Here is a 26,010-nt window from a genome sequence, read left to right as displayed (position 1 = left end):
GTCGCTTTCATTCCCAGTCACCTCCCAAAAGCTCAGCACTTCCAACTCACAGACCTTCTCAGACGCCCACACTCCTCCCAGCAGCGGCTTCCCCACAGGACCCACAGCTGGAGTTGGGCAGGGATAGCTTCTGTTTTTAAATGAAGAGCTATCTGCATAATCATACTCACTCTGGAGGATATCTGTCATTTTAACTAGATGTTACCATCTGTTGTTTCTTCCAGATACAAATGGAAACATTTAAAGTTTTTCTTACTTGACAATATAAAAAGATTCTGAGTTTCCAGACAGGATGGTGTTAGGTGCTTTAACTTTACAACCTAGTTAGTTTGCCGAAATAACTTCTTAGGCTTGCAAATCTTGAGAGGCTATACATATTTGATTTAAGTGAGCTAAAAATTCAGTAGAATTTGGTTTTCTTCCATAATAACCAAAGTGAGACTTCTGAAGCGTACTGCAATGACGGTGGTTGGCCGCATGCAGAAATCCGTTCCATGTCTCCAGTAGTGACCATCCGTCAACTGCCATTGTTCTTTGTATCCCAGAATACTTGATGTCTTCTTTTGGCATCAGTCACTGCTTCTTGAAAAAGCCTTGTAAAGGCCAGAACAAAAAGAAAAAATCTCAGAAAACCTGAGAATATAGTGATTGAATTCTCACTTCATCAGAGATTATTTCCCTTTCCCTTTTATCCTACTTTTTACCTGAATTTAACGAAAACTCGCTTGTCCAGTTTTAACATTAGAGGAAAAAATTACTTTCAGCAGCATATTCCACTCTAAAAATAGTGGGAGAAATTGTCCTTTATCTGAATCCAAATACACCAAGCACCTGATGGGAAGGAGTGGATATGTGAACAGGTCTCCACCAGTTGCCCACCTGAGAGTGGGTCCTCAGGAGAACACCGCAGCAGAAGGCGCCATACAGGACTCACTCCCTTTCTGTCTTAGGCTGTTGGAAATAAAACAGCATCAGCTTCCCTTAATCACATCTAACATCCTTTCCAGTAAGACACAAAGAAGCCCCATAATAGGGCCGGCCCGGTGGCGCAGCGGTTAAGTTTGCACACTCCGCTTCTCAGCGGCCCAGGGTTCGCCACTTCGAATCCTGGGTGCAATCATGGCACTGCTTGGCATGCCATGCTGTGGTAGGCAGTAGGCATCCCACGTATAAAGTAGAGGAAGGTGGGCACAGATTTTAGCTCAGGGCCAGGCTTCCTCAACAAAAAAGAGGAGGACTGGCAGTAGTTAGCTCAGGGCTAATCTTCCTCAAAAAAAAAACCAGATAATAAAATCAACCCATACACAAGCCAGTCTTAGAATTTTCGTCAGGTGTATTTTAGCAGTTTCTCTCAATTCAGTTGCCCAAGTCATTTAACCTAGTTAAATTTTCTTTTTAGCCCTTTAAAATTCCCACATAACTTTTTAGATTCAACACCTTTTGTAGATTAAATAGATTATATAATCTTAATCTTAAATAATCTTAATTAATCTTGGATTTTAAGACTCTTAGATTCAGCATGGTGAGTAGATTCAGTATTGTGTATAGAACTAGCCCCGTGCTTATTTATTTCACACATCTTCCCAAATTATCCTTTCTCCATACCTCCACCTGGCAAAATCTTACCTATTCTTTAGAGTCTGAGATACTTCCCACTTCTTCCATTAAAGCGTTTGCCATCCCCTCATCAGAATTTGTCTTTGTTACTACTCTCTTTCAAATAACATCACGCTCTGTTTTATGTTACGGTTACTTGTGAGCATATCTGTCTCTGATCAGACTGTCAGCTTCTTGAGAGCAAAGACTGTCTTTTGATCATCTTCACATCTCCTCCAGCAGTACTTAGCAGGTAACCTTGCATAATGTAGGTTCCTGGTAAATGTGTATTGAGATAAAATGAAATAAGCATCTGCATGACCACACAGTAAGTGAAAGTGACACCTTCTACATCTCTGAAATCCTGCTGATCAAAGCTTAGCAATTATAGATTATATTCTTCTGATAACTAATGTTTAAGGCTACAAATCATCTTAACAATACGTGCTGGGTAGCTTAGACCAAGGAAGTGGCTACCAGTCTCCTTAGTTTCATATCTGCCCCCTCCCATCGTTGTTTTTCCCCATGAACAGTGCTTCTCCATTTGATGACATGAGCTTCTTTTTCAATTCCAGCACTGTATCAGGAACTGCCTCCAGAGATAAAGGAGCGATCCCCTCCTTTAACTCCCACAGAAAAAACCAAAATGGAAAAACCTTCTTCAGCTCCTCAAAAGGTAAATGTTTTCAAGAATAGGTATTGCACATATACTTTGATTTTCGCTCTCTCTGGATAAAATATTACTTTATTTTTCATGCTTATATCCTTCATTGTTTACATTATAATTTCTTTTAATATTGGCACCAACATGAAATATATAAGGCAAATATTATTGTAGCCATTTTTCAGATAAGGAAACTGAGGAGGCTCAGAGAGATTATAAAATAGACCCCCAAGTCACAGCCCAAGAGGTGGGACGAGGACCCACGCTGGAACTTGTGGCTTTAAATGTGATGCTGTTTCCACTCTATGCCTGTTTCTGTAACTGTGATACTGACACTGTCATTGGTCCCTCCTGAGGGGTCCACATTTATGCTGAAGGTCACTGGAGCCCACAGAATACAGATGTTCTGTCTTCCTGGAGCATTCCTTTACTCACTAATCATTTAAAATGTTTTCAGGTTAAGATGAATATGGATACATTATTGGCCAGAGAAATGTGATGTTTTTAGCCTGGATCGTCAGACACCTCAGAGGTGTCAGTCAGCATTCTTCTGATGTTAGTGGTACTATGGTAGAAAAGTTTAGTAAGCACCATACCAGCATCTGTGTTAGTTACTAAACTTGTTCTGTGACATTAGCTCTAGCCTTAGACTGAATAACTTTGCTGCTTCTTGACTCCATGAACTGGCATATATGTGTGTGTGTGCATATATATATATATATATATATATATTTTTTTTTTTTAAACAAATTCCATGTCATGGTAGAGTTTTTGATGGTTGGGCCTGTCTTGTATTGTTCAGTCACTCCTCTTGTATCTGTTGAGCGCTGACTTCCATACTGAGCACCCTGCCAGTCCTCACTGAGACAAGGTTGAGTGGGCAAGGTGCTTGCCCTTGAGGAGCTACAGGCTGGTGAGGCCCTGCAGGCAGGCCTTTCCAGTGGATTGTCGTGGGCCCTGTAGTGAAGATCTGTACAAGCGCATTGGGAACACATAGGAAGAAACCCCCTGAGTCTGCCCTGGGGAGGTCATGCTTAAGCTGCAGCTTATAGGATGAAAAAATATGTGCCAGGTAGATGATCTTAGAGAAAACGTTCTCGCAGGGGGAATAACTTGAGTAAGGTGTGACATGGTGTGGCTGAGTTTGGGGAGCATAGGGTCTAATGGAGAGAAGGACAGGAGAAGTGCAGGAGCCGGGCCATGGGGAACCTTGTGTACTCTCCTCAGATGCTTGGATTGTATCCTTCAGACAAAAAGGATCCCCTGGAGAAGGTAATCCAGGGAGTGACATGTACAGATTTCCATGTAAAAATGTCATTCTAGTGACAGCATAGTGGTTGGATTAGAGGTGGCTAAGACCCGGGGCAGGGAAATTAGTTAGGAATCCATTGACATAAAATATAAAAGCTTGAACTAGTGGGATTGGAAGGGAGGGGTCATAAGATATAACTGACAGGATTTTGTGATTGACTGGACATGTTCAGAGAGGTTGGCATCTAGGACTGTGCTCAGGGCCCTGGCTTATTATACAACTGAACAGGTAGTGGTACTGCAGAAATAGTGAAAGAGGAAGATTGGAGGAGATGGAGACAAGGAATGGTGGGGAGTAGCGTGTGATGAGTTCCGTTTTAGTTACCTTGGTTTGTTAGTAGTGTCTGTAGGGCCCCCAGGTAGAAATAATCATCACTAAGGAACCAGAAGTGCAGGATTGGAATTCCAGAGAAGGTAGGGCTTCAAAATAAAATGGGGAGGAGTTAGTGTATTCACCGTGTTATACCCCTAGAGTTGAAGCTTGCAGTGAAGGAGATAACCCAGAAAAGATGTTGTAGAGTTCTGAGAGAAGGCGGCCAAGGACAGATTCCCAGTTGGATGCTGGTACTTAAGGGACAGTCAAAGGAAGAGGAGAAGATTAAGAATAATTGAAGGGGAAGGAAGAAGCCAGGAAAAAGACATGTCCTGGAAGCCAAGGAAGAAGAAAGGTTCAAGGAGGGTATAGTCAGTAGTGTCAGAAACAGGCAGTCAGTTTGGTTGCCTAAGCACAAGGCAATCAGGAGGGCCCGGGCCCCTTTGCACTGGTATTCAGGATTGATACCGGTATAACAGGATTGAAGAGTAGAATGGGCCTCAGCAAGTAAATTCATGGAAGTCAGTCCCAGAACTTCACTCAAAGTAAAAAATGGTCAAGCAGTGGCTGGAGGGAATAACTTTTTAAGTGTTGGAGTGACACACAAAATTATATACTAAGGAGACAAAGCCAATGGACAGGTCCAGGGTGAAGATAGGTAAAGAAAACACACATGGATCTTGGAGGAAGCAGGAAGTTTTTATCAGAAAGACAGGTTAATAGATTAGTCTCGGGTTGGAGCAGCGGATCTCAGACTAAGGGTGATTTTTGCCTCCCAGGAGACCCTTGGCAGTGTGTGCAGGTATTTTTGGTCATCTCAACTGCAAAGACGGGGGATATTACTGGCATCTACTGGCTAGAGATCACGGATGTTGCTAAAAGTCTTATAATGCAAATGACAGCCCCCCTCAACAAAGAATTATCTGGCCAAAAATGTCAGCGGTGTTGAGCCTAGAGCAGTACCCCTCTGTGACAGGTACATGTGCATGAGGATGCAGATAAGTTGATAGAGTGGAAGTCTAGAAATTAAGGATATCTTTATGTTCTCCAAAACAGAAAGGAAAATCCACTTCAAATGCAAGAGTCAGAGGAGTGAGCTGGGAAGAAGAATAGTGACCGTTAGAATACCTGTAAGGACGGAGGGAGCAGGAGCTCGTTTGGGACATAGAAAGAGATTCCTGAGTAGTTCTCAGAGCTGCTGCTTGGATACCATAAAAGTGTAGGTGGCATAATTCTGTGTAGTTGGAGCTTTTCTTCATTAGTGCTCGGCACCTAGGGCATAGCCGTGGAGAAGGCAGACTTGGTTTGATACGTAATTGGAGTTGTTGTGGGTGTGAGAGAGGACAAGAGGGTGGGAGACTTGATAGCGTTGGTAAGAGAGTCACTGGAGTGACGCACCATGGAGGGTCAGCCAGATTGGAAAGGACGTGGTATCAGGAGAAGACTGGCAGACTTAGAAAGCAAGGTTCTTTGCAAGGTTGCAGAAGCCACCCACACCCAGGTAGAAGCAAAGTGTCACACAGTAAAGGAGTTCACAGACTGAACTGTGGTGCATAAAGCCAGAAACTCTTTTGCTTGTTTAATATTTCCTATGTCAGGCAGCTCGAGGTTAGAATAAATTCACAGAGTATGTATAAGAGCTGAAGTGAAGTTGAAGGACATGATTAGACCTGGGCTAGCCGAGGAGCCAGCACCCAGGGTGTTGTGCAGGTTGTCCTCTTGGACAGTAAAATTCCAGGATGACTGCAAGAGTTGGGATGAAGGAGACACTGGTGAACCAAGAGCTGAATTCTTAATTCTTGGTTAGAGCAGATGTCTCAACCTTGGCTTTGCATCGATATCAGCTACAAAATTAAAAAAATCAGTGCCGATGCCTGTCCCCACACGAGATTGATTTAATTGGTCTGGAATGGGTAGATTGCAAAAGCTTTCCAGGTGATTTTAATGTGCAGCCAACTTTGAGAACCATTGTGTTAGAGTGACCACAAGGTCTGAAGGTAACAGCTGCAAAGATAAGCAGAGGTTATTATTGCCAGGTGTCAAGGCTCCCAAGGAGGGGTGCTTTGAAAGAGTAACAGCCTAAAATCAGCAGCTGAGAGCTAAGAGGAGGCCAGTGTTAACTCCAGTCCTCATGGCTCACGGTTGGGTTATGTGAGAATGAACAGCCTATGCTGCAAAGAACTGAAAGAAAAATGTTTCTTGGTAAAATACCAGTTTCAAATACAGCAAGAATCTATGGTGATGGTTGACTATGCCAGTATGGGGACTACAAGGGATACAGTTGAAAGGACTGGCAAGCAATTTGACTATGGGCAAATGTTACATGTGTAATATTATCCATTGTCTGGAATGCACTAAATTTAAGAATGTAGGAAGATGCTAATGTAAATATGCAACCTGAAGGTGTTTAATGCAATGAAAGCATTTATAACATTGGCATAGGCAGTCACTGTGACAGGTAACAATGTTTGTAGTCTGTCAAGAACTGTGTGAGATGCTGTGAAAGACACAGGCTTTACTTGTAGTGGCTTACTGGTACCTCTGACTCTGCATCACGCTGACCTCTGAAATTGGGGTCACCTAACTCCCCCCTCTGTGTGCTCCTGTCCAATAGCCTTGAACTAATTCTGCCTCAACTAGACGAGCTAGAAGGAATTCTCTCAGCATCTTCCTGGTTGCTGTGAAGTTGGCGTTGCCTTCCTCTTCCTAATGCGCCTGTGTGCTGTGGATAGAGACCCCCTGCCTGCTGCCAGCACTCCCTGCTTCTCACTGCCCGTGCCTCTCCCTGCTTAGGTGATGACTACTGCATCATGGTCTTGGTCTAGACTGTAGTTGACTTTTTAACTTTGTGTGCCTTTTCCTCTCACAGACTGGTCTCCATGCTTAAATCTGCCTTCATTTTCTATCCCAGCAGACCAGTCCTTCAAATATCCAGCTCAACCCTGAGGTCTGCTTCAGGCTAATCCCACTGCTGCGTGAAACCTAATTCTAATAGACCTCAGAGAACTTGCCAACATGCACAGCAAAACATTTGAAAACATAAGTAAAGGAAGGGAGTTGAGACGATGAGAATCCATTTGGGTAAAGGAGTAGAAAAGTTCTTATGGAGAAGATGGAGCTCAAATTGGGCTTTAAAGTTTAAGACACATGGATTTCCTTTATTGAAAAACATGATTGATCTGCTTTATCTGAATCCATGTGTTAAAATAAAATCCTACATATATTTTTCCTTTGGGGAATGTACCACATATATAGTTGGGCAATGTTTTACTTCCCTGTGGGGGAAAGTATAAAGAATGATCAATGCTTACGGAAAAAGAAGTCCCTGAGGAACATGAGTGTTGTCCCAGGTAATCACAATGCCTTGGGTGCACTGGGTCATGACGCAAACAGCCAGCCCTGAGACACACGCGACTGGGCTTCCTTAGCACCTGGCATTGCTTGTGTCTTCGGTTTAGTTCCTTTATCAGAATATATATGGTTTGAGTTTATCAAGATCCTGCCTTATAAACCTACCACAAATTCCATCAGATGTTTAACTTCATGTGCAAGTTTTATTTTTATCATCATATATAAGATGTGTTAAAAGAAGAAGAACATGAAAAGTAGTCTGTGGTAAGTGACAAAAATGAGGGGGGAGTCCTGAGTTCATAGAATTCTAGAACTGGTGACAGGGAGGGGACCTGAGAGATCATTCCTGATGATTCTAGTCAATTCCTTCATTTTATAGATGAGGAAATCGAGATCCAGAATGGTCGTAAGAGGCTTGTTCAGAATGACACTCCCGGTTAGGAATTTGGCCCCCACATTCTCAGGCTGGTCCCCTTTTTCATCCACCAGCTAGTCAGTGAAATAGACAGGCAGCTGTTACCTGCACAGCCAGCCACATTTTGTGTCACACTGGTGTTTTATATCCCTGTTTGTTTCACTGTACCCTTCTTCATGTGAAGTCTTTAGAATTGTATTCTCTACACTTTTTTAGGAAAAAAGGAAAGAAACCTCTATAGTTTTCTTTCTTTTTTAAATTATTTCTATTCAAACAATGGAATAAGAAGTAAATTATACCTTTTAATAGCTTGGCAGCTGCTGACACTTCTAAGTTCTTCCAAGTGGAACACACCTGTTGTATTACTAAATGTGCCAGGTACCTTCCAGCATTTCATCTCGTTCATGGAAATGTTAGTGGCTGATGGCAGCGTTTGCCTCTCCCACTGCAGGAAGATGGGACAAGCATGAGTTAGTTTTCTCCACAACAGTCCAGAGTCCCCGAGCAAATCAGTGCTCACCTACACCATGGCATGGGGCATGGGGCATGGGAGGGTGTCCTCCTCAGCGTCCTCCACAGCGAGCTGTGAACTTGCATCTGATGGAAGGGAGAAACCTGCTGCCCTCAGGGAGGAAGGAATGCAGAAGCTTTGGGAAAAGTAGTGCTGGCAACCTCAGTTTACTTGTATTTTGTTTTGCCCTTTTTTTTTTTTTAGATTTTTTTATTTTTTGATAGCCTAAGCATTAACCTATATCATTCATTTGGGGAGGAAAGTTGTTAAAATTCCTTTTTTTAAATTATTTTAAGTTCTACTATAAAAGTAATATATCCTCATAGTTTTAAAAATTCAACCAGTAAGGAATAGTGTAAATGGAAAATAAAACTCCTCTGTCCTAATATTCATGTTCACTCCAGTAGTTTCTTGCATATCCTGCAAAAAATGTTCTCTGTGTTTGTAAACATGCATATCTTTATTCATGTCTATTCTTTGTTTTGATGAAACTAGGATCATAATTAATATTCTGATTTTTTTCTTTCACCAATATATCTTGGACGTCTTTTCTTATTAGCACAGGCAGTTCTGTTTTTTTAAGTTTCAAGATACTGAAATACCCAATTTTCTTTTTGTTAATTCCTGAAGTGCCCAGTATTTTTAATTTCTGAAAATACTCAGTTTTCTTTTTTTATTTCTAAAAAAAAAAAAACCCAATGTAGAAAAGTACCTTCTACCTTCTATAATGTTTCAACATCAACACAACCAGGTATGTTTTTGTATAAACACCAGATGTATAGTAATAATTTCTCCCAGGAATGTCAGCTTATTTCTGTGAATGTGAAGAAATTACTGTGATATTTTTGCTTATGTCTTTCTCTAAAAACTCATTAAATGAATAATAGTTTTTAGTTTTACTATTTCAAGATAAAAATATCCATCATAGCTCATGTCTTCATTATCTTGAGTATTTACTTAGTATGCAGAGTCAGTAGGGCAAGCTGCTAATTCAGAAGAGCTGGCTGCTGACCCAGAGTACACTCTCCACTTATATTCAGGACAGCTGTGTTCTTGTCTAATCCAAAACAAGAACAGAGAACCCAGAAGCATCAGATAGCTCCAGAGCAGTTCCTCTTCCAGCCACACACACACGCACACAGAACTTTACATTGGTAACCCTGTCAACCTCCCAGAGAAACAGCAGGCGATAAATAAATGGTCTTCAATGTGCATGTGTCTGTCTTAGTCTACAAAATATCTAGTTTTCGTTTACCCTCTTCATCCCAAAAGTAGTCAGTTCATTAAAGCCTGGATTAATTGCCCTTGTATATCACTATTTTTAAAAATCACTTCATATAGAAAAAAATTGTTTCCACTTACTAGTCCTTGTACCAGGAGTTCATCTGAATTGTTCTTGACTGTAGGGATAGTATGATTTTACTACTGTGTTAAGTACAGCAACAAATTTCTAATAGATGGTGGTTATGCTGAAGCAGATTTTCCAAACACCTGGAAGTTAGTTAATGTACACTAAGTCATGGAAAATCCAATCCTAATTGTTATTGCCTCCTTCTTATTGCTAAAGAATACTGTCAACTTATACCTTATTTTAGTAATTTTGTTTATCGAAGAAAGTGCAGTTATTTCTAATTTGTTATATTAAATCGATAAGAAATAATTTCCACTTCGATTTGCTTTAAAATTTTAGGAGTATTTGAAGTTTTCTTCCTTTATCTGAAGAGAACTAAATCAAAATCTTAACTAATAAGTAAATTAAAGCTAAAGTACTTCTTTGTGTCCCATAAGGAATCTCAGTGTGGACAAAACTGATATATATTTCTTTTCTCCCCTGATCTGTTCCCATAACTTATAAATATTTTGAGGAAAAAATACTAATTTCAAAAACTGTTATTTACTTTTGAAAAATATCCATTAGTCTGAAGATATAACATGTCCTGCAAAGAGATTAAATGGAACCCTGATGGTGTGACAGCAAAGCCAGTGTGAGTCACCTCACACCCACAGATTCCACCCCAGTCACGTCCGTGAGTGTTCTCCCCAGAGACTCAGAAAGCCTCAGAGTCTCGTACCCTGCCGGAGCCCATGAGAGCTGCGCTCTGCTGAAGGAGCCCGTGACCAGTGTGGCTGCTCATGCTCCTTTCATACGCGTGCCTCGGCCATTGGACCTGACACGGGCTCCTCAGCAGCCCTGGTACTTGCCACGTTGGGTGGTTCCCCTCCGTGTCTCCAGGACCCCTCTCCCTTGACAGAGGGAAGCCCCACAGGCTGCTTGCCTTCTCAGTTGATGCAGCCTGGGAGCAGGGCCTGGGTAGTCGCCAGTGGTTCTGAAGTAACCCCCAGAGTCTCCACCCCAAAACTGAGTTTGGGGAGCCTGTCATTTCCTTGAGGTCTTCCAACTCCCATTACTTAAAACTTATACAGTATAACAGAAGGGTGATATTGTTTCCCAATTTAGCAACCCACTAATTCTTCAGCTGATCTGAGTCTCTGAGCCCAGCCTCTGTCACATCTCATTTTCTTGTACAGATCTTCCATGAAAATTCAATTGAGAGAGTTAAATAAATTCTCAATAAAGATTTCATAACTGTTTCAGTAACTGTTAAGTATTTGTAGGACATTCTTTCATGACTCTGAGAAGGCAGGCATAGATTTTAATCTTTGGATGTTGAATGTACGTAAAAGTATAGAGTAAGGGATGCTGTACTGGGTCAGACCAATGTTCCACATGGCCCGGTACTCTCCCTGACAGTGACTTTAAGGTAGTTTGATACGATAGGATGATGTCTGTGTCCATGATGATATTATTCAAAGGTTAACCTAAATAGCAGTAACGTCCCTCCAGTAATCTATTTTAAATCTAAAGTGTGAAAGATGTTATTGGGAGAACTCCCCACCAATCATTCCTAGTTGTGAACTGTCCTTTAGATAGTGGCAGAATTATTATGAGTCACCCTCTTTTGACTTGACAATCAGCATGACCTATTTTTGGAAGTTCTCTGATCTCCTGACTCTGCTATCCTCTTCTTTTGTCGAACACTCCAGGGTTCCTCAACGTTGGCACTATTGGCATTTTGGGCTAGATAATTCTTTGTTTGGGAGGAATATGTCGTACATTATAGGATATTTAGCAGCATCCCTGGCCTCGATCTACTAGAGGCCAGAAGCACTAACCCCCTCCAGTTGTGACAATCAAAAATGTCTTCCAGACATTGCCAAATTTCCCCCGGGGACCCCCCACCCAAGGTTGAGAGCTATTGTTTGTTTTGGTAGAAAACTATATAATATATAATATTACATATGTTATATATATTTTAGGATACGTGTGTTTTCCTTAAATTATAATTCTTATTTTAAGGTCCTGTTAATAGAATGTTGCCGTCATTTTCCATTACCTGCAAGTATATAAATAGTGGTGTTGGGGTTATAGATATCCTACTTAAAAACGGTAGTTGTGGGGCCAGCCTGGTGGCGCAGCAGTTAAGTTTGCACTTTCCGCTTTGGCTGCCCAGGGTTCACTGGTTCGGATCCCGGGTGTGGACATGGCACCACTTGGCAAGCCAAGCTGTGGTAGGTGTCCCACATATAAAATAGAGGAAGATGGGCACGGATGTTAGCTCAGGGCCAGTCTTCCTCAGCAAAAAGAGGATTGGCAGCAGATGTTAGCTCAGGGCTAATCTTCCTCAAAAAAAAGCAAAAAAACAGTAGTTTCACGTAAAGATGTGTCCAGCTAACTGAAGCTCATCATGATGTATATATAATGTCTCTTAATTAAATTGAGATATCTTGACTACTGTTTATTTCCTTTGCTTGAGAAATTAGCTGTCTGCTCATCTTTATGTAAACCGAGGAAAATTAACTGCTGATGTTCTCATTCCTGCTTAGCAGTCCCAGTAATGTGGTCATAATCTCCAATTCAAACGTGGTTCTCCTGTAGTTGTCATAAAAAGGAAAGAATGGTTTTTATTTCAATGTCTCTTTATCCACATGAGCCATGCATACAATGAAAGCTCTTTTTCAACATATTAGAAAATTTGCTTTTTCTCTCTTTCACTGAACTTTTTTGTACATAAGTTTAAAGCAATATAAATATATACAGATATTCAGATGATGAGGTAGAAGGAGTCACTTGCTTAAATTGGGCTGCAGACAGACTGGCCAGAAATCCCCTCAGTCAGAGAAATCTCTTTTCTCACATAATCTCATAGCATTTTGTTTATCTCTTAGCGTATTTATCACTGCTACCTCGATGCCAAGTTATTTATGCATATATTTGCCCTCGAGAAATTATGAGCCTCTGCGTCACCGTGTCTGTTTAATATTGTTTGTTGAGAAGAAGATTGAAGTGCTTGATGAGTAGGGTTGATAAGAATCAAGATTCAAACCAGAGGGAGGTCAGAAGGCAAGAAAGGGAAGAGATGGGGTCACAGCAAATGTGCTTATTGGCTGCTACGCTGTACTCGCTGTGTCAGCTTCAGACAGAGAAGTCTGAAATCGGTCCTGAGCTCAGCTACCCCACGAATTGCCAGTTTGGTATATGCCAGATTAATAGTTCTCAAGCTGCCAGGCCTTAGAGTCACCTTGGGCTCTTGTGTAAAAATACCAGTGCCAAGACCCTACCCCAAATGTGCTGGTCTTTGGGAGGTCCTCCTTTATATTCCTAAAAGCCTCCTTTGTGGCCGCAGTTGTGTAACTTTGTAGAGAAGGCTCTTCAAACCTCGTTGGAGGAGAAATGGATCTACTTCAGGCCCTCGATCTCTAGATGTAAAGCTCCAGTCGACCTGACTGTGGAGCAGTCATAAGCCGTTCCTTCCACATACCTCCATGAGACCAATGGGAACCAACTGCCAATAGTCTCATTCCCCCCAAAGCCCCCACCTTAGCACTTTACATAGAAGATATTCTTGGTAAATGGTTGTGATTTGATTGAGATAGAGCTTCCAAAACTGGATAGATATGTCAGGAATAAGCTTGGAGGAGGTAGCAACTGAGAACAGTAAAATAGTAATTTGGTTGATGCACGGAAGCCATACTGAAGAACATAGTCAATTCCTGTTCTTCGTAGTAGTTCTGTACTGTAGATTCACTGTGAACACTGAATTAGTGAGTACGGAACCAGTGCTCCTAGGAGAAGTACAGAGTTAGGTTCCTGTGAGCGCCTGGTCACTACGTTTTCATCAACCAATCAGTACGTAACCTTGTTGTATGTGCGTTTCTGTTTAAAGACGCTTTATGTAGTATATATTGTCGATTCATTACAGTTGGGTGCATACCCAGCAGCACTATAACTTGTGCCTAAACAACTAACACAGCATTTTATCTGTAAGCATGTCAGCCTTCTTGCACTTAGTCACACTAGACAGCACTTCAACGCTATGTATAGGGACCATTTTAAACAGCAAAGTCACCAACAAAAGGCACAAAGATGAGAAAAACATGGCACTAAATAGACCACAACAAGGACACTTGTTTATAGCGTAAGAGCTGAAACAATAAGGCAGAACATTAGAAACATGCAGAAGCATTAGAAGTTTCTTATGTTTCAGCCCCAGCTGGGAATGTGTGCATTGGGCAACTCAATTTTTTCACCACTCTGCATGTGTGCATGTATTCAAATGACTGTGAAAGCACCATGAGTATCGTTTTGGGGATGACAAGTAAGTTTTAGTGAGTAGGTGAACTTGCAAATACAGAATCCACAGATAATGAGGATCAGCTGTATTTTGAAACTTTATTTAAAAGTACATAGTTGTTTCATAACCTGTCGGTCTTTATAATAAAGATGAAGAAGGAAAGGTCAGGCAAAAGAAGTTGAGTTAAAAGGAAAAGTGCAGCTCGCTACTTCTAGCATGGCTCACGCATTTCGCTTTTTTCTTCTATTCCTTTGTTCTTCTTTGGGTGGAAATAAAAGTTCCTTGAAGACAGGGACTGTGTCTTGTTCAAAATTGAATTTCCAGCATCTAGCACAAAGCAGGTGTTCAGTAAGTGTTTATCAAGTGGAGGAAGGATCAGGCAAACAAATAGGAGCAGCTGCACTGAGGCATTTATTAATCTTCCAAGTCGGACCTGAGCCCTGTGCCCCCACATCCGCAGTGAGGGTCTTGCACGCAGGCAGATGCTCAGCGGTACACAAAGGCAGCAGTGGGCTTCATGAAACTGTCAGGTCTCCTTCAGTCTCTCCGGTTTCCCTAATCTCCCATCACTAGGGAATAGTTTGGTCCCATAGAGAAAGTGCATGACCCAAATGACTCTTCAGTTTACAGGAATTTAAAAGTGGTGGGGGTAGCATTCTAATATTTCCTGCGTTCTTGGTTATCCGCAGTCAGTTCTCACTCTCCCCAAACCAGGTCACTTTGACCACCAGGAAACAAATGCATAGAAACAGCGATTACTTAGCAATTTGTTGCCAGACACACGCACACAGCAGTTGGAGTGTGTGACTTGGCATTCTTAACAGTCCCCGGGCCTGGGGACGTTGTTCTCCTTTCTTCTCTGGCATTTTATCATTGCTAAAGAAGAGCCCGTAATTGTATTGGTTGTCCCTCTGTTGTGTTCGTCATTCCCAGCCTCCCTGCAGCCTGGAGCATCTTGTTGTTCTTCCTGGCTCTCTACGTCAGTCTTTGCAGTGCCTTGTCAGAATCATGTGCACGTCCCTCAGATTTCTAACCTCCTACTCCAAGTCGACTTCTTGAAGAGCAGTCATGCAGCAGGAATCCCCTCCACCTCTCATCCCTGCTTTCTCTGTATTTCTGTGATTTCACCTTCCTTCTGCAGCCACTTGCAGATCTCAAAGACAGAAGTGCCCTTCCTGTCTGTGGCTGACCTCTCCACTGTGTTTGTGGTCATTTCCCTCCCACATTCTTCCAGCCCACACTTATCCTCGATTATTTATTCATTTAATGTGTATACATTGGATGTCTGCTGTTTATCCAGGCACTGTGGAATGTGGTCTGCACAGTATAATGGTGAATTAAACAGAAATATCCCAAGCACTTATAAAACTTACAGTCTAATGAGTGAAAGTAACTGTAATTAATACATCACAAAACTAAACATTTAAGCAATAAAAAGACAGTGAAGGGAAAGTATGAGTCCTCTGGTGAGAACTGGGTGAGTTGGTTCTTATAAGGGGGCCAGGTAGGCAGGAGGATACATTTGAGGCATTAGAAACAGCATGTGTGCAAGCCCTAACGTGGCCAGAAATGCTCTTCAGAGAAGCTGGTCAAACCAGCTGGTCACAGCGGGGAGGGACAAGGGATGAAGCACAGGATGGAGGGAAGGGCCAAGCCGACAGTGTACAGACCTTGTAAAGAAGTCCTCTAGACCCCGGTGTTCTGGGTCACTGACACCATTGCCTCTGCCCTTTCTCTCCTTTCCTTCACTTGCCTCTCCTGTTTCTCTCTCATCCTCTGGCTTTGCCTCCCGCTGTAATACCGCCCTCACCAAGATAATGCTGCATCCTTTTTCTTCATTTTTCCCTAACATATTTTTTCTGGATTAGCCCTTCTACGCCATAGTTTCAAATATTACTTTGGTATTTCAGATGTATCAAATTCTATATATGTAACCCTGGCTCCTGTTCTGAATTCCCCAAGTGTATTTGTAACTACCTACTAGAAATTTTCATGTAGAGTTTATTCTGGAATCTCTTGTCCCATATGCCCAAAACCAAATGTGTTTTTTAAAACCTGGTTTTTCTTCCTGTACTCCAATGTGTTAATGAAATCATCATTTACCTTCAACTTCAAGGAATTCTCTCTCAAAAGAGCAGGCAAATAGTCAAACATCAGGGTTTTTTGCAGCATAGTAATATAAGTGTTTTGATAGAGTTCTACAGGAAATGCTAGGACAGCAACTAGAAATGGCCCCTGACCTAAGCTTAATGAGGTCAGGAAAGGCTCTCCAGAGGAGCCGATTTCTAAATTGAGTTTCATGGGAGGAGGGGCCACCGGGCCAACTGAATAGATACACAGTAAGGCACGGTCCACTTGGGCCACCACAAATTCTTCATCACGACCGGACAAAGGTAAAGAGAGAGAGAGCTGACCCTGAGCAAGTGGACAGGATCAAGAAGGTCTTTGTGTCATGTGTCAAGGAGGTGGATTTTATCCTGAAGCTGGTGGGGAGTCATCAAAGGGTTTAAAGCATGGAGGATGATATGATCAAGTTGGTTGTTTCAAAAGCTCATTGTAGGATCTCTGAAAAGACTGGGAAAAAGCAGTACTAGAAGAAATAAGACTAGGAGGGTGTGCAGTAATCCAACCCAAACATAGAAGAAACTAGGATGTGGTGACTAAAGCCACGTGAAGGAAAAGGAGAAATCTCAGCTTCTGGTTTGAACATCTCAGTGTGTAGAACGTAAGAGCTTCACTGTGAGGCAGCTGTGGGGCTCCGGGGAGATTTGCTGAAAACTAACGATGGCCACATCATTTTGAAGAAAACTGTAGATCTGGGTCCAGGGTGTGGTTGGAAGTCATTACCACAGACTTGCTGGTTGAATCCCTGTGAGGGTTGTGGTGAAGGGTGACAGGACAGAGGGAAGAGGCATTCGGGTTGCCAGGCGTTTCAAGAGTGAACTGAGGGGCAGGAGCTTGGGGAGGTCATTGCTATGAAGCAGCCCCTGGTCTCGCAGTCTCCGTTCTCCCTTCTCCTGTCTGTGATGTACTTTTGACCTGCCTACTGGAGAGACCTTCCTAAAATGGAAATCCAGTCATGTGACTTACCAGCTCAGAGCTCTCAGTTGGCTCTACATGTCTGTAAAGTCCAGATCTTGTCAGTTATCCTCTAGGTCCCACCCCTCAGAGACTGAACAGAAGTGTGGACCTGCTTTTCCTCATCTTCAAAGCACCCTCCTGGGTCTGCAGCCCTGCAGACCCATCCCTCCAACCTCTGCTCACTGTTTTCTTGCACTGTGTAGTTTTTTGTGCTTCTCCAACTGTCAGAATTTCAGTTCATCCCTTAAGATCTAGCTAAATGCCCGCTCCTCTGTGAGTCCTCACAAGCCTCCAGTTCGAGTTCAAGGCTTCTGTTCCTTTACTTCCTCGCATCTCCCTTTACCTTTATCACAATGTCCATCTTCTTCTGCCTTGTGGGCTGTAGCCGTACCTGTCCACATTAGATTAGGAGCTCTGAGAGCCTCCTCAGCTTTGTCTCCCCAGGGCACCCAGCATAGTGCCTTCCATGCAGAGTGGTGCTCTCTAAGTGTTTGCTGGTGGTCCATGAGTGTTTGCCGCTGCTCCGGAGCATTTGTTGGTGCTCCGTAGGTATTTGCCGGTGTTGTTTTTAATTGGCACACTTAGTATCCAAACCTACACATCATGAATCAAGATGAAGGCCTTCACGTTTTGTTTTAATATACTTGTAGAAGATGGATTTTAATGCAGAGGAATATTTGTCCTTAAGGAAAAGCATTAAAATTGGAGGATTTGGAGTCAAATACAGCTCACATAATTATTAATAAATTCTAAAAGAATCAACACCAAACTTATATGAATATTTAAAATTGTAAAATTGTGCTCCTGGAAAGAGAACTTTAGCAATAGAGGAAACCTGCAAGAGCTTGTCTGCTCCAGTGGTTTGTAAACTCTCCTCTGTGGAGCCCTATTCCTTGGGGCCGTGGAGGATGAGGCTGGAGAGGCAAGGTTTGCCAGGCTGCCCAACCCAGCTTCACTAGAGTGGTTCTACTTTCGAGTCTTTGTGTATGAGGCTTTCAAACAAAATGGTATTGAAAAATAATTTTGCTGTCAAATCAGTTTGAAAAACAGGATTGCAACCTTCAGGCTACTTCTGTGACCCTGGTGACTCTGGGCCTCCATTTCCTCATCTGCAAAATACAAGCATGGTGCTGTGACAGTCGCTTTTATTCTGAGCCCCTCCTGTTCGTTTGCGAGTAATAAACAGACCCCAAGAGAAGTTAAGTGGCTTAGGCCACATAAAGAGTTAATGACAGAACCAAGACCAGAATTTAATCACCAACCCTGGCTCTTGGGGTTTTTAAAAAATTCCTGCAAAGTGGGTAAAACAAATTATAGGTATTAATTTATATGGAAAAGGTAGATATCAGGAGGTATATCAACAGCACATAAAATAGAGCTACGCTGTATCATAAATTTGCCTTATTTAGAGCTGATGTGCTAGCTACAACAAACATTGATTGAACGCGTACCTAATGTTACATTCATAATTCAAGTTTATAGAAATATTTGGGTGAGTTGTTTGCATGTCCCATTTATCTCTTACAAAGCTGTTTATGAGTTGTTTTCTTCTTGGTAAAACTCCACGTATTCAGTGGAGGCACTTAAAATCATTCCATTAATCGTTCCTTTCATGTTTGTCCCACCGCATCTAAATTTAAAAGCATCACTAAGAAGTTGTGAGGGTTTGGGAAGCAGAAGTCTCTAGATTCTGGTCCTTTCATTCATCTCCTCTGCTTTGCTCATCTTCCTCTCTTCATCCCTCCTCTCCAAATCAAGGGCATCCATGAAGAGGAAACAAGGTCACAAAACAGCTGTCTGAGAGGTGTGTGTGGACAGGAGGGAAAGAAGGGCGGTAATGCTCCTTGGCCTTGTTGATGGTGGGGGGTGCTTATGGGCTGATTGTATTGTAGACTTGGGGGCTTTTTTGTTGAAAGATAAAATGAAACAAAACAGCTCACAGAGACACCTCCTTCTTCCCCCTCCTTCTGCCTCCATGAGTAACTACCCATATGGCGTGCTGCTGCTGAGACCAAGGAATGAGTGAGTAAAGGTGTTTAGAAGTGAAGTATTGGTCCTAATTAAATAAGTGTCCTTTTACAAATAAATATTAAAACTTTGTAATGTCGATACCCTACTAATTTAGGATTCATAGGCTATGAACACAGGTTAAGCTACCTTTGCATCATGAAAAAGGACTTGGATATGCCAGGTACGGTATTGCAGTAATACAGAAGATAAGATGGCAGGGCCGATGTAGCCTGCTTACGAAAAACTTTCTGGGGACATCACAGCATCTATTTCACATGAACAAAATAATAAAAGTAGATTTGGTAAGACCTGCACGTGGCAATATGTTGTTACTCATTTGTCAGGATCACAACAAATGATTAACAGTAACATTGACTTAACAGTGATGTATAATTCAGTCTCACTTCTCCCCCCTCAACCTCTGGACTATATTCAAATTCTGATTAGAGCCATTATGTTGAGTTTTTTCATAATCTAGTAGTTTTACAAAGTTTTATATAGGTACGGTCATGCACCACATAATGACTGTTCAGTCGACGACGGACCATGGAAACGATGGTGGTCCCACAAGATTGGTACCATAGAGCCTAGGTGTGTAGTGGGCTATACCATCTAGGTTTGTGTAAGTGCACTCTGTGATGTGCACACAATGACAAAATCACCTAATGACGACGCACTTCTCAGAACACATGTCAATGTTAAGTGATGCATGAGTGTACATATATTTGTGGTAAGATGCTGGTCTTGCCATGGGCAAAGACATAGAAGTAATACTTAGACTACATAACGCATAACACATCTTACCTTTAGTTTGATTGCTGTGTTTAGAATTTATTTTCTAAGTCTGGGGGAAAAAAACTGAAGAAATTCGGTTATGCTTGATGCTTTCTGAGTTAGGTTTTGATGGTTTTCTTTCCTTCTTCATCTCTTGGGTTGAAGGCAGCTAGACTATTCTGAAATCTCAATTAGTCCTTAAATTTGAATTTTCCCTGTGTTTGTACTTTTTCCCCTAAACACATCTTAACTGAGTCAGATCATCTTCACTGGTAGGGAAAAATCAAAGCGTTATTGGTTCTTTTGTTGTCTGTGAAACTGGGTCACTTACTGCTGCATATCCACCTTTCACCACCAAGTCTCCGCGTTCTTTAATTCTTGTTTTTATTACATGCTTGAGTTAAACCTATCCAGCTAGCAATTTCACATAACTATGGTCCAGAGAAGTACAATATCCTCTTGAAATCTTTATGATAATAAAAGTAATACTTGTTTAAAGACATTCAATGCCAAATCCTGCTGAAGAATGATCTTGCAGAAATCTGATTGTGAGAGAGGAAATCTAAAAAGGCAAAACCGGCTTCAGCAGAGATAAGACTGAGAAGGCAGTAGTTACTAAACAAGTTACGACTGAAAGAGAAGGGTGTATCCTTTTCTTTCACTTCAGTTTGGTTTTTTGTTTTCTGAGGGGGTTTTTTAATTTAAACAATTGGGTAGATTTCGTTTGTATGTAATTCAAAACTTTAACATGCTAACAATGTATATTTTCTGTGTGAATTTTAAATGAATCCTTTCCATAACGTGTAATTGTCTCTAAAAAACATTTGCAGTCTGTTTTGTAACAACAGTGGGTTGATGTCTTACATCAAACACCATTCCCCACAGTGTTCTTTCATTTGGAGTTAATGTTCAAATTCTAGAGGGACCGTCTAACATTCGATATAATCTGGCCCCACTAAAGTGCTTATTAGTTTTTCTCCTAGAGGTGCCGTTAATAAAACATAATACTGAGCAAATTTTGTGAAAGATTTGAAGAGCTTGCACAGTGAAAATTTTACGCATAGTTCAGTGACTATCACTATGAAAATAGAGTATGCTGAAAAGATGACAAAGGAAAGATGCAGTCTTGAAAGATAAATTTAGAACTTAAGTAATATGCCATATAGTGTTACTAGACTGATTTAGGGTGATTCACAACTCTCTTTGCCGCACACCTGAAAGCTGACCTGGTAGCGTGCTGAGCGATCTGGAGATCGCCTCCCTTGGTCTCCAGAGGAGTGGATACACTGTGGCTGGCAGACACTCAGTTCAGAAGAGGCGTGCTCCCTCCTCACTCAGCAAGTGGTGGGTTTTCAGCATGTGAATACTGCCTGTGTCGTCTTCTCTAATTTTTGACTTATGGTTTGTTTTTCTTCTTCTTTCCCAACAGTCAGTCATTAAGGACAAGTCCCAGGATTTCAGACTGGGCTCAGAGTCTATGACACAGTAAGCAACTTCTCCTAAATAATTTGGACTGATAAATATTTGGGTATTTTTTTAAGGACATTTTCTCCATTTCCCTTTTCATAACATCATACTGTAAGTTAAATTTCAGATAATTGATTTTTGAAAGAGTTTAGCTAGTTTAAGGAGAATTTTTTTTAATTGAGTTCATAATAGTTTACATCGATGTGAAATTTCAGTCGTGCGTTATTTCTTGACTGTCACCACATAAGTGCTCCCCTTCACCCCCTACGCCTGCCTCCTATCCCCCTTCCCCTGGGAACCACTGAACTGTTTTCTTTGTCCATGTGTATGTTGATATTCCACATATGAGTGAAATCATGTAGTGTTTATCTTTCTCAGTCAGGCTTATTTCACTTAGCATAACTCCCTCCAGGTCCATCCATGTTGTTGCAAATGGGATGATTTTGTCTTTTTTATGGCCGAATAGTATTCCATTGTATATATATGCACCACATCTTCTTTATCCAATCATCAGTCGAGGGGCAGTTGGGTTGCTTCCATGTCTTGGCTATTGTGAATGCTGGTGCAATGAACATAGGGCTACATATGTTACTTTGGATTGTTGATTTCAAGTTGATGAGTAGATACCCAGTAGTGGGATAGCTGGGTCATATGGTATTTCTATTTTTAGTTTTTTGAGGCATCTCCATACTGGTTTCCATAGTGGCTGAGCCGATTTGCATTCCCACCACCAGTGTATGCGGGTTCTAGTTTAAGGAGAATTTTTTAGTGGTTGAAATATGTATTACAACATTATATGTATGTGTATTACAAAGTTATAAGAAATAATAAATAAGAATGTTACACTAAATTTTGGTTTTTATAGACACTTTTTATCATTTATTTTTGTTTGAGTAACATTTTGAAATGACATTAACTGAAAACAAGTAGGTAATATGGTAAAAAATTATGAAATGCCTATTTTGATGCATTAAAGAAAAAAAATTAATAACCAGAATGTTATCATTATATGTTTTCTAGAAATGCCTAATGTATTTGAGCAATTTATTTTGACGTATTCATTTTAAAAGATCTCTAGGAAGATTTTGTATTTTTATTTGGTGCTTGCTATGTCACTTAATCCATAAATAGAAAATCCCTCTTTTACCTCAAAAAAAGTTATATCATCAAAAACCTTCCCAAAATATTTCTCCATTTTTATCATTGAAGATCATTTTGTACCTAATTTTAAGCTCAACCTTCTTATTCCCACCTCACTAGCGAGCTGTCACTTGTGCCTTCACACTGGCTGTGCCCACCTGTCCTGCCATCACCCCACACAGGAGAGCACGCCTGCATACATGTGCACACACACGAGCCTGATGAGCTTCCTTCAGGAGAGTGTTTGTTCAAGCACACCATGCTGTACGCTTTGGAGAATAATATGTCTCTTCCCATTCAAAAACTCTGATTTAGATGGCAGTCTAATTTATAGGAATTATCAAATAAAATCATGCATTATTTCACAAGATAATATTTCACTGTACAGATGAAAGACAAACACAATTTTTAAGTTGTATTTAAAAAAGTCACAGAATCATGACCTAGAAGATGCTGTAGACATTCTTTCTGGATCTCCTCTGTTTGGAGTCGAGGAAAGTAAGGGAGAGGGTTGTGCCGAGTTCACAGGGCACATTATGTCAGCACTCGGACCAAGACCTCAGCCTTCTGTTCCCACACTACTGAGTGTGTGTGTGTGTTTGTAAACTGTATGCAGTGTTCTGAGGCTCCTTGGTAAGATACCATTTTGTGTAAGTTTAAAAATCTTTCTTTTTCAGAGATAAAACTATTGATGAGTATATAACAATATATATCCTGTGTCACTTCAGAGCCCTGCCACCCACATTATCAGGTTTGATTCTCACCATTTCCCTGGGAGACATGCAGGCCTTTTACATGTGGAGAAACCAGATCCCAGAGCCTATGACCTGTGGCAAATCACTGCAGCTAGGAGGTGGCAGACCCAGCCCAGGACACAGGTCCTGTCTTGCCTAATCCACTGTCCTGTCCGTGCTGTCCCTCTGCCTGTCGGAAGGTGCAAACACACATCCCAGGTCTTTCCTTTTTTCTCTTTTTGTTGTATCTGCCAGGTGTGTTTTCAGTTCCAATCTCTGAACAGTTGAAATTTTACGTAATAGTTGTTAATACGATCACTGAGCCTAAGGAGGTTGTACTCAGTGACAGATTACACATATGAAAAGATAGACTGGAGCAATGAGGACAGACTGTTTCAACAACCAAAAATGACCATATTTGATACATTATGGGAACAATACTGTCCATGTCTTTGAACGTGTTTCAGAAAAATGTTTAGAACTTTTTGCCTAATTTGCAAATGAAAGACTGCAGTCACTCTGACTGCACTGGATGTCTGCTTCCAGGTGATCCAGAGATCCATGCCATGCTCTCCAGGTTAAAGTTCAAAAAAGCCCCCCGAGACATCCCAGCTTCCAGAGGCTGTTGAGGTCACTTGGCTTCTCCTTTTGAACGTAGAGCACTTATGAAGCTTCTGAAAATAAATTTTCATGAGAAGTTCAGATATGTCTAGATTCAGGTTTATCTGAAGCTTTGGGCTTTCCCTGAGCTCATAATTTCTTAGAAGTAAGGATGAATTAAGATACGTTTCTCATGACTTGAAAACTGTAGGCGAGTTGAAGGTGGAAATACAGAGAAGTCATTTCTTTATCTACTTTATTGACCTGAGTCCATTGTGGCCAAGTAAATGGACAGAAGCTGATTTGTTTCTTTGCAGCCTTGCCATTCAGTTTGCAGCACCTGCTTAGTAGTGGGTTGACCAAAACATGTAATGAGCCACATAGGACTGCCTCCTACCACTTGCCCCTTGAATTTCTTGTTGTGTTTGTTCTTTTTTTTTAGAAATGTCGATCACTTCTGTGCATACAGTATATACACATTTTAGTAAAGCTATACTTTCTTTTTAAGGCAATCGTGAAGAAACTTCTGTAGGTTAATTTAACAAAGGCATTTTCCTGAAAGTCTTAAACTTTCACCTTTTGTACCTCATGTCCCTGTGATGTTATTATCTGCTGCCCAAATCAGAGTTTGTAATGAAGCTAGTTCCCTAGTTACTAATATATTCTGTCTTGAGTTTGCTGGATTTTTTTAAACATAGAGTGCTTTATTTCATTAACAACATTGGTCAGAGAGAAGTTAATACAGCTGGTCAATCATATTAAAGTCCTTTACTTATAAACACTCGAATGTGAACTGAATGAATGAATGAAATCTCTTCTTAATATAGTGTAGCCGTAAGAGTTCATTCCAACTATCCTATCACTCCCCCACTGTATGTATTTTTACATCTTTATAATAATTTACTCCAGACTCCTTCAATTTCTTCTTCTCTTCATGAGAAGGATGTAGTTTACCTTTTTTCCCCTAAAATACCCTGTTACTTGCAACTATGTTTTTAAGTTTTTACTTTCATTATCCATTTTCCATCCTTTTTCTCACTCTCCTCACCTGCCATTTTTGAAACCAAAACTACCCATTATCAGGGGTGTGACATGACAATGTTCTTTATATATTCTAAATTTGTTCTTTATCGGATACATGATTTGCAGGTATTTCCTCCCAGTCTCTGTTTTGTCTTTTCATTCTCTTTCTTAACAGTGGCTTTCCAAGAGCAAACTTTAACTTTGATGAAGTCCAGTTTATCAGTTCTTTTCTTTTATAAATTATGCTTTAGTACAGTATCTAAGAAATGTTTGCCCAAAGTCACAAAGGTATTGTCCTATGTTTTCTTGTAAAAGTTTTATAACTTCCTGTTCTATATTTAAGTCTACGATCTGTTTTATGTTAAATTTTGTATGTGGTATGAGGTTTGGATCAGAGGGTTGGGTTTGGTTGGGTTGGGTTGGGTTTGTATTTGGATATCCAGTTGTTCCAGCACCATTTGTTGAAAGAAGAGTCCTGCCTCAACTGAATGGCCTTTGCCACTTCATTGAAAATCAATCGTCAGTATGTGTGTGGCTCTGTTTCTGGACTCTGTTCTGATCCGTTGGTCTACTGCTCTGTCGTTACATCACTAACACACTGCCTTGATTACTGATGTTTTATAATATGTCTTGGAATCAGGTATTATTCGTCCTCCAACTTTGTCCTTTTTTAAAGCTGGTTTAGCTGTTCCCGGTCTTTTTGTATGTCCACATGAATTTTAGAATAAGCTTGTCAATTTGTCCAACAAACCCTGCTAGAATTCCAGTTGGTATTCCCTTGAATCCACAAATCAGTTTGGGGAGAATTGACATGTTAACAATGTTCAGTCATCTGACTCATTAACATGACATATTTCTCCATTTATTTAGGTCAGCTTTAATTTCTCTGAACATAGTTTTTTGGTTTTCAGTGTATAATTCTTGCACATATTTAGCTGATCTATTCTTGCATATATGTATGTAAATGGCATTCTTTTTCAATTTCAAATCACAATTGTTTGTTGCTAATTTATAGACATACTACTGATTGTTGTATGTTGATCTTGTGTCATGCCACCCTACTAAACTCTCTTGTTAGTTGTAATAGCTTTTTAGCAGATTTCACCAGATTTTCTACATAGTCATGCAAATAAAAAGTTTAATTTCTTCCTTCCCAATTTTGGATGCCTTTTATTTGTTTTGTTTGTTCGTTTTTGTTTTTGCCTTGTTGTACTGACTGGACCCTCCAGTACAGTGTGGAATAGAAATGATGAGAGTAGGTCTTATCTTTTCTTGATCTTTTGGGAAGTGAATGGGAAGGTATTCAGTCTTCCCCTGTTAAGTATGATATTATAAGTTTTTTCATAAATACCCTTTATCAGGTAGTTTCCTTCATATCCTAGGTTGC

General features: G+C 40.8%; 1 protein-coding gene across 48 annotated transcripts in view; it reads left to right on the top strand.

Moving 5' to 3' along the window:
* The window catches only part of AHI1 (Abelson helper integration site 1), a 180,260-nt gene that overhangs the window by 141,011 nt on the left and 13,239 nt on the right, over positions 1–26,010 (top strand). For 33 of the 48 annotated variants that reach the window (XM_070223948.1, XM_070223969.1, XM_070223958.1 and 30 more), the window contains 2 exons: positions 2,172–2,272; positions 21,089–21,144. In XM_070223948.1, coding sequence (XP_070080049.1) covers positions 2,172–2,272; positions 21,089–21,144 — 157 coding nt within the window. Of the gene's footprint in view, positions 1–2,171; positions 2,273–18,633; positions 18,898–20,880; positions 21,004–21,088; positions 21,145–26,010 lie in introns of all 48 variants that reach the window. The other 15 variants (XM_070223974.1, XM_070223971.1, XM_070223970.1 and 12 more) reach the window with 4 other exon arrangements.

Source organism: Equus caballus, chromosome 10 (genome assembly GCF_041296265.1).
Source record: "Equus caballus isolate H_3958 breed thoroughbred chromosome 10, TB-T2T, whole genome shotgun sequence".
Taxonomy (NCBI): Eukaryota; Metazoa; Chordata; class Mammalia; order Perissodactyla; family Equidae; genus Equus; species Equus caballus.
Note: the sequence above shows the minus strand (reverse complement) of the source record. Positions and strands in the feature narration are given on the sequence as shown.